Below are 16993 nucleotides of genomic sequence, written 5' to 3' on the forward strand. Positions count from 1 at the left end.
GTCCCGGGGTCCCTCTGTCCCGGTGTCCCTCTGTCCCTCTGTCCCGGTGTCCCTCTGTCCCGCTGTCCCTCTGTCCCGCTGTCCCTCTGTCCCGGGGTCCCTCTGTCCCGGGGTCCCTCTGTCCCGGGGTCCCTCTGTCCCTCTGTCCCGGTGTCCCTCTGTCCCGGGGTCCCTCTGTCCCTCTGTCCCGGTGTCCCGCTGTCCCCGTGTCCCGCTGTCCCGCCCGGCAGTCCCCGCGCGGAGCCACGTGGGCGGCGGGAGATTCAAACCGCGGGCGGAGCCACCGGAGCCACCGCGGCCATGGAGGGAGCGGGGCCGGGGCGCTGTGAGTGACCGGCACCGGCAAAGGGGGGCTGCGGGTGGGGCTGCGGGCACGTCTGGGGGTGCAGAAGGATGAGGGGAGCGGGCATGTCCGGGGTGCAGGGGGACGGGAGGGGGACAAGTCTGGGGTGCAGGGGGACGGGAGGGGGACAAGTCTGGGGTGCAGCGAGCCGGGGGAGGACAGGTAAGCCCGGGGGTGCGGGGGATGGGGGAACAGACGAGCCTGGGGTGCAGGGGAATGCGAGGGGACAGCTAAGCCTGGGGGGCAGGGGGCTGTGGGGACAGGTGTGGGGTGCACGGGGGGACGGGGACTCTGCGTGTGCAGAGGGATGGGGGAGCGGTCGGATTTAGGGGCGCAGGGGTTTGAGGGGGAACAGGCAGGTCTGCATGCGGCAAGGTGCCAGGCCCATGGGGACAAACTGGGGGGGGACATCTTTTGAGGAATGGTTTGTTGGGAGGCAGCTGGGTGCCCCCAAAAAGTCACGGGTGCCTCCAGCACCAGCAGCGGTGTAAAAGGACCCCAAACCTGTAGCTGTGTTCCCCACCTCCTCCCCGGATGCTTGCTCTGTGCCCTCCCCCACTCCAGTGCCAGCTCTGATCGCCGTTATTTGGGAAAAAGGGAAATCGGGAACTTTCCTCCCACTGCCAGAAGGGCCTGGCTGGTGGCACCGTGACGTTGGTGCCACTCCCACGAGGGCTGTGGGAGGCTACTGCAACCAAAGCCTGGCTTCCTTTCCCAAATCTTAGTTTCAGTGGCCACGGGGGCTTCAAAAAGCCTCCCTGAGCAGGGGGCTCTGATGGGAGATCCCCCTTCTCTGCCCAGGTGAGCGCCCGACTGCCGATGAGATGGACGAACAGAGGAGGCAGAACGTTGCCTACCAGTACCTGTGTCACCTGGAGGAAGCCAAGCGGTGGGGCTGCACCTGGGGAGATCCTCGAGCTCAGATTTGGGGGGGAAAAGGGGTGTTAAGGGGAGGGACAGGGGGAATGGGTGTGGAGTGGCTTCAAAATGCTGCTTGGATCCTGTGGTTTTATGGCTCCTCAAAGCTGGTTGGGGGGGTTGTGTTTTTTTTTTTTGGAGGGGGACACAGCCCTACACCCAAACTGAAAACCACCCAGCAGCAAAAGCCTGAGGGCTGAGCTCCCCTGCCAAGGAGGATTTATTGGAATGGGGTTGTGGGGGGGATGTCCTTTGGGCGCTTTTCTGCTGGATGGGGTGCTGGGGGTCTGTGACGTGCCCTGTCCCTGCCCTGCCAGCTGGATGGAGGCCTGTCTGGGTGAGGGGCTGCCCCCACCCACGGAGCTGGAGGAGACTCTGCGCAACGGGGTCCTCCTGGCCAAGCTGGGCCACTGCTTTGCCCCTGCCGTTGTCCCACTGAAGAAGATCTACGACCCTGAACAGACACGGTACCAGGTAAGGCTGTGGCACCAGAGGGAAGGTGTAGTACCCCTTAGGGTGTAGCCCCAAACCTTTCCCTTGCTGGTGAGTGCAGAGTGAGGAGGGACTCGCTGGCAGCAGTCACTCAGGGACTGTTCTGTAGCAGGTGGCTGCAATGGGGTCCCTGAGCTGTGTGCCCCTGGGGGTCACAGGCATCGCCTCTGTCTTTAACCTCCTGCCTTGGCTGGGTTGGTCTGGGGGCAACCCAGGGATGGGAGAAAGTGGGGTTCAGCCTGACCTCAGCTCCTCTCTTCCAGACAGCCGGGCTTCACTTTCGGCACACGGATAACATCAACTACTGGCGTGATGCCATGAGCCACGTGGGGCTTCCCTCGGTAACACCTCCCCTCTGCTTGCCCCAGCCAAGGGACACAGTGGCCCTTGCCTTGTGCCAGCACTGGGGGGGTGCTGCTATGGCAGGGGGGCTTTGTCTTTGCCCCCCACTCTTTGACACTCTGGGGACTGTCTCGATGCCATTGCCCCTGACGTGTCTCTTGTCTTGCTGGCAGATCTTCCACCCAGAGACCACAGACATCTATGACAAGAAGAACATGCCCCGGGTGATCTACTGCATCCATGCACTCAGGTGGGTGCCCTGGCCTTGCCCTCATGGAATGTGTTCACGCTCATGAGCCCTTTGGTGGTGTCACCCCTCAGCCTCAGGTGACACGGAAGCGTCAGGAGGGAGAAGCAGGTGATGTCACCATGTGGGTTTGTATTTTAGCTTTTACCTCTTCAAGCTGGGGCTGGCTCCTCAGATCCAGGACTTGTATGGGAAAGTGAACTTCACAGGTATGGCACCGTGCAGGGAGACCTGGGCTGGGACTTGCTGAGGGGGGTTTGGCACCAATGCTCTGGGGTCCCATGGCAGGAGGGATGTGCGGAGTGAAAATCTTGGATGTTTTTTGCCAAAGCTCAGGGATGCTTACCTCAGTGTGGGGGTTTTCTGCACCCCTCTTGGTCTGGCAGGGGAGTGGGGGCTCTGCTGGCTGCTCCTGCTCCAGTACTGGGCTATGGGGCTGCTGCTGAGCAGTGCTGCCTCTGCTCTGCTCCAGAGGAGGAGATCAACAACATGAAGCGGGAGCTGGAGAAGTATGGGCTGCAGCTGCCTGCCTTCAGCAAGATTGGAGGCATTTTGGCCAACGAGCTCTCAGTGGATGAAGCAGCAGGTGATGGGTGCCTGGTGGGGAGTGGGGCTGGGTGTCAGCCCATAGCAGGATCTTGGCTCAGCCACTGAATGCCAAATCTGGGGCCAGCAAAGTGGGAGGGGGGTGCCCTGGGAGGTGATGGTGGTGTGGGGTGCAGTGGGAGGCACCTGGTTGTTCTCTTTCAGCCTGGCACAAGGCTGCAGGCGCTGGCACAGCCCTTGCTAGCCAGCAGCAGCTGGGGTTCTGCATTCCCTGGGCTTGCTGTGAGACACAGACTTCCCGGGTGCTGAGGACTGCAGCTGGCCTTTTGAACACGGTTCCCACCATGGCCTCTGGAATGTCTTGTCCCGCTGCATGCAGGGACAAAGCAGATGGTCCATCTTCCCCCCCCTCCCTGCCTCCCCTCCAGTCCACGCCGCGGTGTTGGCCATCAACGAGGCAGTGGATCGGGGGGTGGTGGCCCAGACGATGGAGGCGCTGCACAACCCCCACGCCATGCTGCTGGGACTGCGCCAGGAGCTGGCAGGTGCCTACCAGGAGGTGCTGCACCAGGCCAAGCTGGAGAAGGGCAGCAACGCTAGAAACAGGGTGAGGAGGGCACAGGGTGCTCAGGGGTGGCTGGGAGAGGAGCAGCCCCTCTGCTGATGGGCAGCTGGAGGGGTAGCTTGGCCAGAGACCATACAGGGCCTGCTGGCTGAAACACAGCCTGGGAGCCCTTGTGCTGAGCAGAAGATGGGGGAGATGGTTCCCCTTTGGGAAGTTCACCCAGGGGTTGGGGTTGGGAAGTGAGCCCAGGCATCTGCAGGGGACCCCACCGTGCACGGTGGGCTGTGCTTGGGCAGAAAGCTCAGGCTGGGGAGTCCCTGTCCAGTACCCACAGGTGATCCCCGAAGGAGAGGACGTCTATGACTGGTGTCTGACCCAGGCTGAAATCCAAGGGAACATCAACAAAGTGAATGGTGAGCAAAGCTGGGCCTTCCCTCTGGGGGTTCTCCAGGGCTTATGGTGGGACCATGGTAGCCCTGGGCATGGGGAGAGTGGTGGGTGTAGCAGAAAGAAGTCTGCTCAGGCCAGCCTCAGACCTAGTGGGAAGAAGGGCTGGGTGTGCATTTCCAAGGAAAAATTAAAGTGAAGGGTATGCAGGCTTTAGCCATAGCTGCCTTTGCTCCCTGGAGCTGTGGGATGATTTACCTGCTCACCTCTGGGGTGAACTGGCCTCTTGTAGTGCGTGGGGCTCTGGAAGAGGTGGACAATGCCCTGGAGAGACAGGATGTGCTGGCACTGCACTGTGCACTGCAGGACCCCATCCTGGCCCTGCGCTGCGTCCAGCGTGACAACCTCGAGCTCTACTTGGAGCAGCTCAGCTCGGACCGGGAGGAGAAGGCACTGGTAGGGGCTGGCAGGAGCCTGGGGTGCAGGGTGCTGGTGCTGGGGGGCAGCCCATGGTCCCCAGGAAGAGGAAGGTCCCGTGGGCTGGGCAGTTGGCAGCTTTCTTCCAGGGGTCTGAGCACGGCTGCTCTGTCAGCACAAGCATGCAGAGCTGTGAGACCTGACACCCCTCTCTGCCCGTTGCAGGAACTGGGCTACCTGGAGCTGCTGGAGCAGGAGGAGGTGCAGGCAGGGATCCTCACGGCGAACCGGAGGGACGAGAAGGAGCGAGCCAGTGAGTGCCTGGGCAAACTCTTACTGCAGGTTCTGCTGCCCACTGCATCTCAGGAGCTGGTGGGCCTGCTGGCAGCCTGGCCCCGAGACAGGGCACGGCCACCCTGTGCCAGCCCCCCTGTCTGTCCCTCAGTGCTGCAGGCTGTCGGCCGGATCAATGCTGCTGTCCGCCAAGGGATGCCAGCAGAAACCTTGGAAGCTCTGATGGACCCTGCAGCCCAGCTGCCTGATGTGCACGCCCCTGCTGCCCCCCTGTACCAGCACCAGCTGGCCCTGCTGCAGAGCCAGCACCCACGGGTGAGACACCCCAGGGATGGGCCATGGGTACCCTTGGCAGTGGGTGGGTTGGTCCCTCTGCTAGGTCTGGGGTCCTTCCTTTGTTGCTGCTTCCCTGGGGAAGCTGGGCCTGGAGGGAGGAGGTTATGGGGGTTCAGTGTCTCTGCCTGTCCTGTGCAGGGCGAGTTGGCACAGGAGGAGTTGTTTGTGGCTGTGGAGATGCTCTCAGCTGTGGCACTGGTTAACCAAGCCCTGGATGCCAGGAACCCCAACAGGCTCTGGAACAGCCTGGTCAGCCCTGCCCTGGGCCTCTCAGGAGCTGAGGATGCAAATGCACAGCGGTGAGTTGGGCTCTGTGTTAGGGGTTGGTGTGAAGAAATCTTGTGGAAAGGGCTGGTCTGGGGGCCTGGGCTTTTTGTGGGCTTGTTCCAGCAGCCTCCCTGTCCTGTGCCTTGCCTCTCCCCTCTGAAGAGCTGGGCAGCTGGCTCTGGCAGGTGCCCTCCTGCTCAGAATGCACCAAGCCCTCCTTGGAATGCATTTGAGCCCTGCTTGGAATGCTTCAAGCCATTGCCTTGTGTCTCTCCTGCAGGTACTTTGATGACTTGTTGCAGCTGAAAGGCCAGTTGAGGAAAGCAGGAGCTGAGTTCCTGAGCTGGAATGACATTCAGGACAGCGTCACCAGCACCAATTCATCAGTGCAGGATGAAAACGACCGTGAGTCCTGCCTGCCTGAGGTTTGGGCATGCAGGGGGTCGCAGATATCCTGGGAGGGAGGTTGCACTGGGATTCCAGCCCCCATAAGACACCGGAGAATCTCACACCACCCCTGGGCTGTGACTCCCTTGGGTGCCTGGAGCATTGTGGAGGGGTTGAAAGGCTTGTCCCTTCCCTGGCACCCAGGAGTCCGTGCACTCCAGCTGGTCAACGAGGCGCTGCTGCAGGCGGACCCTGAGAAGACGCTGGCGGCGTTGCTGCTGCTGGCGCCCGCCCTGCCCGACGTCGCCCTTCCAACCGCCCTGCGCTACCACCATGTCCTGTCCCGGGCACGGAGGCAGAAAATCCAGGTGGGGTGGGGGTCATCAGCTCTGGCAGCGTGGTATCCCCCCCCCTAGATGCAGGGTACCCTGCCTTGGTCACAAGACTGTGAAATAACCACCCCCCCCAGCCTAGCAATGCAGCATCTGCAAAGCAGGAGGTGCTCAAAGGGGACCGCCAGCTCACTAGAGCCCACCTCCCCCTCTCACAGGCCACGGAGGACAATGGAGCTGTTCTTTGGTGGGAAGAAATCCAGGAAGGGGTCTGCCAGGCCAACCAGGACACAGTGGCAGCCAGGAGAAGTGAGTGCTCTCCCTGTGCAGGTGCTGCTGGAGGTCGGGGGACAAGAAGGGGCTGATGTGAGCCCCTCTGCTCCCACAGTGGCTCTGGGCATAGCTGCCATCAACCAGGCCATCAAGGAAGGGAAGGCATCACAGACGCTGAGGGTGCTGTGCAATCCTGACGTGGCCCTGCGTGGGGTGGTGAACGCCTGTGCTGACTCCTACCAGGAGCAGCTGGCGGCTCTGATGGCCACCAAGAGACCAGCGGGTAAAACCCTGGGGGCTGCAAAACCTCCCCCACCCCAGGAGCCTGGGCTGCACCCCTGGCCTGGCTTTTCAGGGGGAGCAGCACTCTCCAGCAGCTCCCATCCACCCCGGCATGCAGGGAGCACGAAGCTATCCTGGACCAGGCACAGGCTGCTGGATGGTGCCGAGTACTACCTGAACCTGCAGACCCTGGAGGGCAGCTGGCAGTGCCCACGCGACGGCAGCTTCAACGCCGTGCACCTGAGCCGGGAGGAGATCCAGGTATGGGCAGGGTGGGGCTGGGTGGGCACCGCTGGCACGGCCGGGGGCTCAGCTGGTGGTGCCTCGTGTCCTTGCAGTCGGTCATCACCCGAGTGACGCTGGCCCACGACCGGGAGCGCCTGTGGGCATCCAGCGTGGCCTTGGTGGTGAGGCTGCAGGCGCGGCTGCGGGGCTTCCTCGTTCGCCGGCGCTTCGCGGCGCGGCGCCGCGTCCTGCGGGAGCAGAGGCCAGCTGCCATCAGGATCCAGGTGACACGGCCAGGCTCTGCCCCTCCTCGGAACGCAGCGGCACAAACCAAGGGCAGCTGCTCGCAGCACCAGGGAGGGCCAGCGCTTGCTGCTCTGTGGTTTTACTGCCAGGACCCCTGAGGTGCTGCAGAGAGTAGTGAGGGGCTTGTTTCTCTCACAGTAGCTGCTTTGGGTGCTGGTTTCCTCTTTCCCCGTGCTGTGTTACTCTCTTTCCTCGTGTGCTCCCTGAAAAACCAATGGAGTCACAGTGACCTCACTCAGGTCTCTCTACCTGGTGTCTTCTTGTGCCCAGGCTTGTTGGAGGGGGTACAGGCAGCGCAGAGCTTACCTGGACAGGCTGCACTACCTGAAATCCAACACAGAGGCTGCAATCAAGGTTTGGAAGATTCTTTCTTCAGCCTTTGTTCCCATGTGGGGCGTTGTCACCAGCTTGTTCAGCTTGTGAGGGTGGCATCTACCCCTGCCTGGCACAGAGGAGCCAGGGGGGATTGTGGCAGCTGGGCCAGGGCAGTGTGTGAGTGGGCAGGGGAGGAAAAGTCGTAGAATAGAATTGTTACCATGGGTTCATTGAGGCTGGAAAAGCCCTCGAAGATCACTGAGTCCATCTGTTCCCTCAGCACTGCCAAGGCCACCACTAACTGTGTCCCCAGGTGCCACATCCCTATGGGTGTTAAATCCCTCCAGGATGGTGAACCCAGCACTTTGCTGGGCTGCCTGTGCCAATGCCTGACCACCATTTCTATGAAGAAGTTTTCCTTAATATCCAACCTAAACCTCCCCTAGCAGTCCTCATGATTTTTCCCTTCCACCCAATCCCTTTGGCCAAGCAAGTCCTTCCAGAATCCAAATATTTGAACATCTCTCCCAGATCCAGGCAGCTGTGAGGATGTGGCAGGCACAGAGGAAGTACCAGGAGAGGCTGCGCTACTTCAGGCAGAATGTAAGTGATGGGATGGGAGTCAAACCACTCCTGGGACCGTGTTGGTGGGGATGTAGGGGGATGATCTGGAGCACATGGTTGGATCCCTGTCCCTGAGTGCTCTCAGTGCAGCTGGAAGAACTGATTCATCCTGGCAGGGGGACAGATGGGAAGGAATAGGTACCTGGTGGGTCTGGAAACCAAACTCTCAGGTTTTGTAAGGTGTGAGGAGAGCAAAACCACTCCAGTTCCATCAAAAAACAACATTGACTTCAAGATGCCCCCATTAAGAGGGGAAGGAAATTTTTGGGGAGAAAAGGGGGAGGGTTGTCAGCTGTGGGAAGTGAAGTTGCACCCCTGGAGTTGCTGCAGCTTCTGATATACAGTGAGTGGAGGGGAATGACCACTGAGAAGGGTAGAATCCCAAAATCTCTCCTGTGTTGTAGAGACCCTCATTCCAGGCCTCAAAACATTCCTGGCAGTGGGACCAGGCAGTGATGTGCTTGTCCAGCTCTCCTTCTCTCCCCACGTGTGTTAGGGACACGATGGAAAAACATCTCCCACCTCCTTGTTTGTCTTGGCAGATTAAAGCTGTAATTAAAATCCAGGCTTTTGTGCGAGCCAACAAGGCCCGTGGGGATTACAGGATGCTGGGTAAGTGTGTGCCTGCTCATTGCTGCTCTGAAGTGTGATGGCTAATTGGGAAGGGGACTCTGCCTCTTCCCTCGCTGGCCCTGCACAGTGGGGAAGCAGTTATGGGCAGGCCACTGGTGGCCCCTTGGCAAGGACAGGAGTGACAGAGCCTTGGTGGTCCTTGGTCCTCAGCCCTGGGGCTGCCCCTCTGCCCCCAAAGCTTCCTGGAGGCTGTTGCACAGCGTGGCCGTGTGCTGTCCCATGTCCTGGTGCTGCAAGAAGATGCTTTTTGGGGAGGAGGATGAGGTGTCTGAGTGAATGCTGGCGGTCTGGGGGGTCTGTGGTGGGGGTGGCCACTCCATCCACCTGCAGATTATTCATGGCCTTACTGTGCATTGCTGCAGTCCACACCAAGAGTCCGCCCTTGGGCATCGTCCGGCGCTTCATCCACCTGCTGGAGCAGAGCCAGCACGACTTCTGGGAGGAGTCGGAGGTGCTGCGGCTGCAGGAGGAGGTGGTGAAGAGGATCCGTGCCAGCCGGCAGCTGGAGAGTGACCTGGACCTCATGGACATCAAGATTGGGCTGCTGGTCAAGAACAGGATCACGCTGCAGGTAGAGAGAGAGGGGAGGACTTGGCTGCCTCATGTGGTCCTGCCCTCCGTGGGCATCGCAGCTTGGACTTGTCTCTGCTTCACTTCTTAAGCAGTTGGAGGGGTTGGGGAGCACTGGGGTGCCCCTGGCTCTCCCAGAAACTGGTCAGAATGCCAGAGCCTTAGGCAGACCCCAGTGCTTCTCTCCCTGCCTGTGTGGCCACAGGAGGTGGTGTCCCACTGCAAGAAGCTGACCAAGAAGAACAAGGAGCAGCTCTCAGAGATGATGTCCATGGACAAGCAGAAGGGGCTCAAGACGCTCAGCAAGGAGAAGAGGCAGAAGCTGGAGGCCTATCAGCACCTCTTCTACCTGTTGCAGGTGGGGCTGGGGGGGGCTCTGCTGTGTCCCCCACAGCTGGGGGGGGCAGTGCAGGGACCTGAGCCCCAGCTACCCCACGACACCTGGGCTAGCTTGGTGTCCCTCCTCCCTGCAGACACAGCCGGTGTACTTGGCCAGGCTGATCTTCCAGATGCCCCAGAACAAGTCCACCAAATTCATGGAGTCGGTGATCTTTACGCTTTACAACTACGCTTCCAACCCACGGGAGGCTTATCTGCTGCTGCAGCTCTTCAAGGTGGCACTGCAGGAGGAGATCAGGTGGCTGTCCCGGTGTGGGAACGGGCCCAGGGAAAGGCTGAACTGCATCAGCTTGGATGTTATCTCTTCTGCCTGCTGCCTCCTGCTTGGAGAGCACACAGACGCTGGTCTGTCCCCTCATGCCATCTGCCCTTCTCTGTCCCCAGCTCCAAGGTGGACCACGTTCACGACATCCTGACGGGCAATGCCACGGTGATCCGGCTGGTGGTCAGCTTCTACCGCAACGTGCGCGGGCAGAACGCCCTGCGGCACATCCTGGCTGGCCCGGTGCAGGACGTCCTGCAGGACAAGACCCTCAGCATCCACACGGACCCTGTGGACATCTACAAGGCGTGGATCAACCAGACTGAGTCGCAGAGCGGGCACAGAAGGTCAGACCCTGGGTAAGAAGGCTTGGCACGGCCACAGGGTGACGGGCACTGAGATGGTGATGGGGTCCTGTCTTCCCTTCACAGCAAGCTCCCGTATGAGGTCAGCCCTGAGCAGGCTCTCAGCCACCCCGAGGTCCAAAGGAGGCTGGACGTTTCTATCCGCAATCTCCTGGCAGTAACAGACAAGTTTGTCTCTGCCATCACCTCTTCCGTGGACAAGATCCCGTGAGTATCCCGACAGTTTCTGTGCACACCCCAGGAGTGCTGTTGGCTCTAAGGTGTCTCCAGCAAGGCCTTAGAAAGGAGGTTGGGTTAGGGGGGTCTTTCTGGCCCCTTTGCTGCTGCAGGACTGAGTTACTGCACTGTCAGCAAGGGGAACCCCAAATATCAGCAGTGCCTCGTGGGCTGCTTTGTCTTTCTGCTCCGTTTCTGGGCAGTTTACTGCTGGCATTGAGATGTCTGCCAGGAAGAATCTGAGCTTTGTGGTCATCTCAGAGGATGAAGGCCTCCTCCAGAGATGTCTGGGTTGGCAGCAGGGTGGGGGAGGGAGCTGAGGGGTACTGTAGCTGCCAATCCTACCTGTGGGCTTCTCCATCCATCACCCCAGGGCCGGGGGCTTGCAGCTTCTTGGGTGATGGGTGTAGGACTGGGTCATCAGGGTGGACCCACATGCTGATGGTCCTCTCTCTACCTCTCCTCAGCTATGGGATGCGCTACATGGCCAAAATCCTGAGGATGTCCTTGGCTGAGAAATTCCCCAAGGCCCCAGGAGAGGAGGTTGATAAGGTACCATGGGGCTGGGGCACCTGTACACTTTGGTTCAGCTGTGTCTGCACACGAAGGGCCACAAAAGGTCAGGTCCTCTTGACCTAAAAACACCCCCAAGTCAACATTTTCTTTGAGCCACTAAGGAAATGCCAAGAGTGGGCTTTTCCCCCTGCACTGCCATCTCTTCCAGGAGGGTCCTACCATGCAGAGCAAGGATGAAACATCCTTCCCTGCTGAGGTGTCACCTCCTTGGGCCCTAACCCATCTGCTCCCCAGCCTGTCTCGTGTCCTAGATCGTGGGGAACCTGCTCTACTACCGCTTCATGAACCCAGCAGTGGTGGCCCCTGATGGTTTTGACATCGTGGACGTGTCGGCCGGGGCGGCCCTGCGCCCCGAGCAGCGCCGCAGCCTGGGCTCCATCGCCAAGGTGCTGCAGCACGCCGCCGCCCACAAGCCCTTCCAGGGGGAGAGTGCCCACCTCTGCGGGCTCAACCAGTACCTGGAGCACACCCACGACAAGTTCAGGTGGGCCCCAGGTTGGTGATGGGGTGGGAGGATGGCTAGGAGCCCGTGGCAGGGGTTTGGGGCTGACCAAAGGGGTGCTCCCTGCAGGAGGTTCATCTCTGCTGCCTGCTGCGTCCCTGAGCCTGAAGAGAGGTTTGACGTGGATGAGTACTCAGAGATGGTGGCAGTGGCCAAACCAGTCATCTACATCACTGTGGGGGAGCTCATCAACACGCACAAGGTCAGGGCATGAAGCTCATGGCAAGCTCTGTTTCCTCTGCTCCCACCCCCTGGGCTTTCTGCTGAGTTTCCTCCCATTCTTCTGTATCCCACCCCTGTCACAGCTTCCCTCTTCTTGACCCTTTTTTTCCCTTTTAAGCAAGGAAATAATCTAGATTCTGCAGGTTTGTCCTTTTGCAAACCTTGTATTTTCTCCATCCCCTCTCGGGTGCGAAGGGTGACCCTCCCTCTCTGTTTGCATCCCCCTTTGCCACTGATTCATCCCTTGCCCTGTCCAGCTCCTGCTCGAGCACCAGGACTCCATCACATCACACCACAGTGACCCCCTGCACGAGCTCCTGGAGGATCTTGATGAGCTTCCTACAGTCCAGTCCCTGCTTGGTAGGTTGGATTCTGGGACCCACCGCCCACCCTGCTGGGAGGAGGGTGGATGTGGGCACGCTTTCCTTGCACTAAGTTTGAGCTAGATTGCTCTGGGCATGGGAAGCCAGCCCTCTAGAGCCCAACACAGCTAGCAGGGCTCTCTGTGCCCTCACAGGGGAGAGCGTTGCCAGCCTGGGAGACAGTGGTGCTGAGCAGGTGCTCTCCCAGCTCAGCAGAACAGAGATCTCCCTCACCCTCACCAACAAGCTGGTGCCAGTGGCCAGCAGCGAGGAGAGTGACACGAGGAGCCTGCTGCTGAGGTGAGGATGGGCTCTGTGGGCATCAAGAGGGTACTGGGATGCTCAGGGTGGGCAAGAAACCCTTGGGAGGCAACTGAATATTGTGTGGAGGGTGATGGTCTGGAGCGGATGCCTGACATCTCCCTCTGGTCTCTAGCACCAAGCAGATGCTGGTGGATTTGATCCAGTGCCAACCTGGAGATTCCCTCCCAGAAATCCTGTGGACACCAGCCTCAGAGCATGAGGTGGGATGTGTGAGGCTGCTGCTAGGGATGAACTGAAAATCCTTGTGGGCAAAGGGCGAAAAGGTTCTCAGCAAAAAGTGGCCCTGCTCCTCTCAGAGGTTTGGCCACTGCTCTTGTGACCCAGCAGCAGACTCTGGATTTTAGAAAAACCACATATTCTGGGCCAGGAGAGACCCACATCAGAGCGTGGGTGAAGGAGTTCGGTTGTTCCATCTCTGTACCCCATTCCAGCTGTGTTCCAGGCTGACCCCTTCTCATCCCTAGGAAGCTGCCCACCAGCACCTCGTGTGCCAGCGAGCGCTGTGGGACGCCCAGCCCTCTGCCCAGCTGAAGCGCCACCCCTCCCTGGCTGCCAACAGCCAGCTCTCCATGGAGGAGAAGAAGCGCAAGGTCATCCGCAACCTGCGGCGCTTGGAGAGCCTGGGGCTGGCAGACTCTGCCAACCAGTACCAGGAGCTCATTGACGAGCTGGCCAAGGTGTGCTGGGGGATGCTGAGCTGGGGATCACCCCTAAAACCCCCGGAGGTCCTGCTCTGGGTAAAGCTCATCGTGCCATACGTTGGTTTTCTGGCACTGCTGTTTCCTCCAGGACATCCGGAACCAGCGGCGTCACCGGCAGCAGCGCCGCAGGGAGCTCCTGAAGCTGAGGCAGACCCTGGAGGGCCTTGATGCCAAGACTCTGTTTTATGAGGAGCAAATTGATTATTACAACCAGTACATCAAGACCTGCCTTGACAACCTGGCGGCCGGCAACAAGTGCGGTTCCTTACCGAAAATCAGTCATTTTTTAAAAAAACGTTGCTTGTTTTCATTGCTCTCTGGTTGTTGTGAATCCTGGAGATGTTGGGAATCCAAAGGGTCACGGATGGCTGGAGATGAGCTCTCAGAATGTGGTCCCTTCTCTTCCAGGGCCAGTGGGAAGAGCAAGAAGCTGCCATCTCTGCACTACACAGCAGCCCAGCTGTGGGAGAAGGGGGTGCTGCTGGAGATCCAGGACCTGCCACCCAGCCAGTGCGTAACCCTGCTCCAGGGGAGGAGCTCCTGCTTGGGCTTATTCAGAGCAGGGCCAGGAGTTAATGCACTCTGATCCTTGTGGGTTCCTTTTGATTCAGGATATTCTATAAAAACGTAGGCAGGTAGAGGAAAATAATTGAGGAGGAGGATGCACATGGGCCACTGTTGTCCTGCCATGTGGGGCAAGTTGCTTTGTGTAGGAGAATGCAGGAAAGTTGGGATCTGCAGTGGGGTTTGGGCTGTGGGTCTGGCTGCTGTGCTGAGGGGGTGCACTGGGTGGGTGACCCCGTCCTTGGCTGTGTTAAAGCTGTGAAACCCCTTTGGCAGTGAGTGTCTCTGTCTTCTCAGGCTCAGGAACGTGGTTTTCGACATCATCCCCTGTGAGGAATCGGGCAGGTTCCAGGTGAAAGCCAAATTCATGGGGATCGACATGGAGCACTTCCAGCTGCACTACCAGGTGGGGAGCCCGTCCTGCAGCTGCTGGGGGTCAGAGAGATGAGGGCAGCAGGGCTGGGTGGGGGCTGCGTGGTGCCCCCACACCTGCAGCTCTTGCTGGGGACTTGGAGCCCGTGTGGAGCTGCTGGGGGCAGCCTTGCTGTGCAGCTGCCCCTGCAAATCCAGCTCCCTGTGCCCGGGCTGGGCACTCAGGAGGGCTGCCCTGGCTGGGCACAGTGGCAGTGACAGCCCCCTCTCCCACAGGACCTGCTGCAGCTGCAGTACGAGGGTGTGGCAGTCATGAAGATGTTCAATAAGGCCAAGGTCAATGTCAACCTGCTCATTTTCCTCCTCAACAAGAAGTTCTTCAAGAAGTAACAGGGGTCAGGGGTGGGGCTAGAGGAAGGGGGGGCAATGTAAACCTGCCAAAGAGACCTCAGGGTTGGTGGTCCCAGGGCAGGGAAGCTGCTGCTGGCCATGGAGCTTTCCTGCATGGATGCATCTGCAGCCAGCAGTGCCTGACTGGGGAGCACAGGGCCCAGCCCCAGCCCTGGGCACCCCGAGCTTGGTACTAAACCAGTGCCCGACCTCCCTGCAGGAGGATGCAGCTGCCAAAGCTCTTGCAGCATGTGTTGCTTTTAAAATCTATTTTATCTGGATATTTTGGCTGTTTAGTTCCTGTGTTGCCAACAGCCAGCTGCCCACTCTGTATTTCTGGACACTACACAGGTTTTACAGATATAATAAAGGTATCTAATTTATCTATATATATCTATCTATATCTATATGTATGTATATATTTATCTATATCTATATGTATGTATATATTTCTTCCTCACACTAAGGCTTGGGAAATGTCAGAATCAATCTTTATATGGAAGGATAGGGAGAGGCCAGAACAGAGAGGCAATAACTGCTTGTGAAGACAGCTGTGAGCTCTTCTCTAGTACATTGAGGTGCAATAGAAGAATTTTGATTTTAAAGATGAATTTCACTGCTCTTCAGGCAGGCTGTGAAACACAAGAGAGAGGCTCAGTGTCACTGCTGTCCCATGGGTGTTTTGAGGGACTGGAGCAGGGACCAAATCTCTGGACCACATTGGTGCCTGGCATCTGCTGTGGAGCAACCCCACAGCACCATCTCAGCAGGGATGGTGGTGTCTCTGTCCCCTCTTCTTTTGTTCTGGTGCTTAATCAGTTGTGGGACAATGACTGGTTTTGGCCATGGCTGCATTTAAAGCACTTTTTCTCCACGTGAGCTCCTCCTCCAGCCCCTTCCCTGGCATGGGAATGGAGCTGCTGGCAGTCCCAGCCTCCTCCCACCACATCTCCTTCAGGCACAGGGAGCAGCAGGTCCCAAACCTGCTCTGCAAAGGAAGTTTTTTGGAGGATTGGTATAGGAATCTCCCTCTCTGCTTGGTAACCGCCGTGGGACCTTGAGGCAGCTCAGGGGTACCTGATCTATTGGCATCTCAGGCTCTGTCTTGTCTTTGGAGAGTGATGCTTGTTTGTGAGGTTTTCATGTGATTTTCTTTCCCTCCTCTCATATAAATGCCTCCAACTATGCTTGTTCTATCCCCATCCGTGCTGGATTCCTGCTGTGCTGCCTCTGCTTGTTTACTCTAAATAAAGATGTATCAGAAAATGCAGGATTTCTCTGGATGCTCATTTCCCTGTGCTCCTCACCTGCCTCTCCCTTTGTTTACCAGGGTCTTTGAGGCTGGTGACATTCCTGCAGCCCCCCGTTCCCAAAGCAAGGTGTCCCCCCAGGTTCTGGCCAGGGCCACCAGGGAGCAGCTCCCTCACAGCAGTGCAGAGTCAGGTGCTGAGGCACAACTCGGCTCTTGCACAGGGAATTTAGGCCACTTTCAGACACACTTAATTCTTAAATAAATCCTATGATTACGTCTCCTAAAGACTATGATTATATCTCTACAGGAATGAAGTGGGATCAAGCTGCAGCACTTTGCTGTGTTTAAAATAGGACCAGGCTGCCATTAACCTGTTGGATGCTGCACCATCTGCAGGGGCAGGATCCTGGGCAGTTGCTGCTGCACATTACCCATTACCACATGGGTTTTTATCTTCTGGTTACCACAGTTGTTTATTTTTTTTTTCCTTCCTTGCCTTTAGAGGAGGATCAGCATGTCTCTGGCTGTGGCTCAGTGTGGTTTGTTGCTGCCAGCCACCTCCCCCAGCAGCCAAGCAGCCACTGGCTTTGCACCAGAGGCATTTGGCACGCTGAGAACACTTTTTTGGGGTGCTTTGGGGATGGAGGGGAAGCCTGAGGTAAAGAACTCCACCTAATAATAACAGTCCCAACTATTCACTAGGCACAGCTGCAGAATGGGCTGGAGGGGACTCGGTGTTGCTGTGGAAAAGGTGATTTTTTTTTTTTTTTTTTTGGCTCCCGGGAAGTTGTGCTGCGGCCAGCCATGACTCAGAAACAGGGTGCCACCTCTTGCCTCCTGCCCACTCGCTTTGGAGAGGAGGTCGGAGGGGAAAACGAAGCCCTGGGAGCGCTGGGGGAGGCCCGGCTCGCTGAGCTCCTCCCGACACAGCTCCACTAGATGTCATCGCAAGCTGGGGATAAGCGCTCGCAGCCACCCGGCACCGCTGCCGGGCGAGCACAGCCCCTCGGGTGGTTGCCACCGCTCAGGCGGCCCCAGCTCCGAGGATGGATCCAGCACAGCAATCCCAGCGCGTCCCGGCGTGGACAAAGCAAGGCTGAGGTTTGCGGGAGCTCCAGCACAGCCTCTGCCGAGCCCTGCGGCTTCTCCTGCTGCTCGCCGGGGCTCTCTGCTGCTTGCCCAGGCTGGGACAGAGAAAAAGGGACCCAGAGGGAAACCAGCTCCTGCCCCAACCTCACACCACCCCGAGAGGTGTTATTTGGGAAGGGGGGAGAAAAGGAGAAGATTGGGCTCCCTGTGGGGCTTTTATTTCATACCAGAGAATCCCACAATGGTTTGGTTGGAAGGGACCTTAAAAGATCATCCAGTCCCACCCCCTGCCACGG

General features: G+C 58.6%; 1 protein-coding gene across 1 annotated transcript; it reads left to right on the forward strand.

Annotated features, from left to right (window-relative positions):
• The first annotated feature begins 300 nt into the window (after nt 1–300).
• IQGAP3 (IQ motif containing GTPase activating protein 3) lies at nt 301–15612 on the forward strand. Its single transcript, XM_054001009.1, has 38 exons — nt 301–325; nt 1145–1232; nt 1579–1735; nt 2017–2094; nt 2269–2345; nt 2484–2551; nt 2815–2928; nt 3317–3495; nt 3779–3866; nt 4133–4296; nt 4483–4570; nt 4703–4866; nt 5026–5186; nt 5435–5559; nt 5746–5909; nt 6092–6182; nt 6262–6429; nt 6547–6689; nt 6767–6937; nt 7230–7313; nt 7806–7877; nt 8441–8510; nt 8894–9102; nt 9307–9459; nt 9575–9738; nt 9885–10109; nt 10194–10334; nt 10811–10895; nt 11171–11403; nt 11491–11623; nt 11901–12003; nt 12161–12305; nt 12442–12529; nt 12794–13006; nt 13119–13285; nt 13439–13540; nt 13892–14000; nt 14243–15612. The coding sequence occupies exons 1-38, from the start codon at nt 301–303 to the stop codon at nt 14354–14356; spliced, it is 4923 nt and encodes a 1640-aa protein (XP_053856984.1). The 3' UTR covers nt 14357–15612.
• The last annotated feature ends 1381 nt before the right edge of the window (nt 15613–16993 follow it).

The sequence above is a fragment of the Vidua macroura genome, chromosome 29 (assembly GCF_024509145.1).
Source record: "Vidua macroura isolate BioBank_ID:100142 chromosome 29, ASM2450914v1, whole genome shotgun sequence".
NCBI lineage: Eukaryota > Metazoa > Chordata > Aves > Passeriformes > Viduidae > Vidua > Vidua macroura.

What these genes read in the sequence shown, in the direction of transcription:
- IQGAP3 (XM_054001009.1), top strand. Translation starts at nt 301, where the DNA reads ATGGAGGGAGCGGGGCCGGGGCGCT. An exon ending in GGACGAGAAGGAGCGAGCCA is followed by an intron (nt 4,571 to 4,702) that starts GTGAGTGCCTGG and finishes TCTGTCCCTCAG; the next exon opens with TGCTGCAGGCTGTCGGCCGG. An exon ending in AGCTCATCAACACGCACAAG is followed by an intron (nt 11,624 to 11,900) that starts GTCAGGGCATGA and finishes TGCCCTGTCCAG; the next exon opens with CTCCTGCTCGAGCACCAGGA.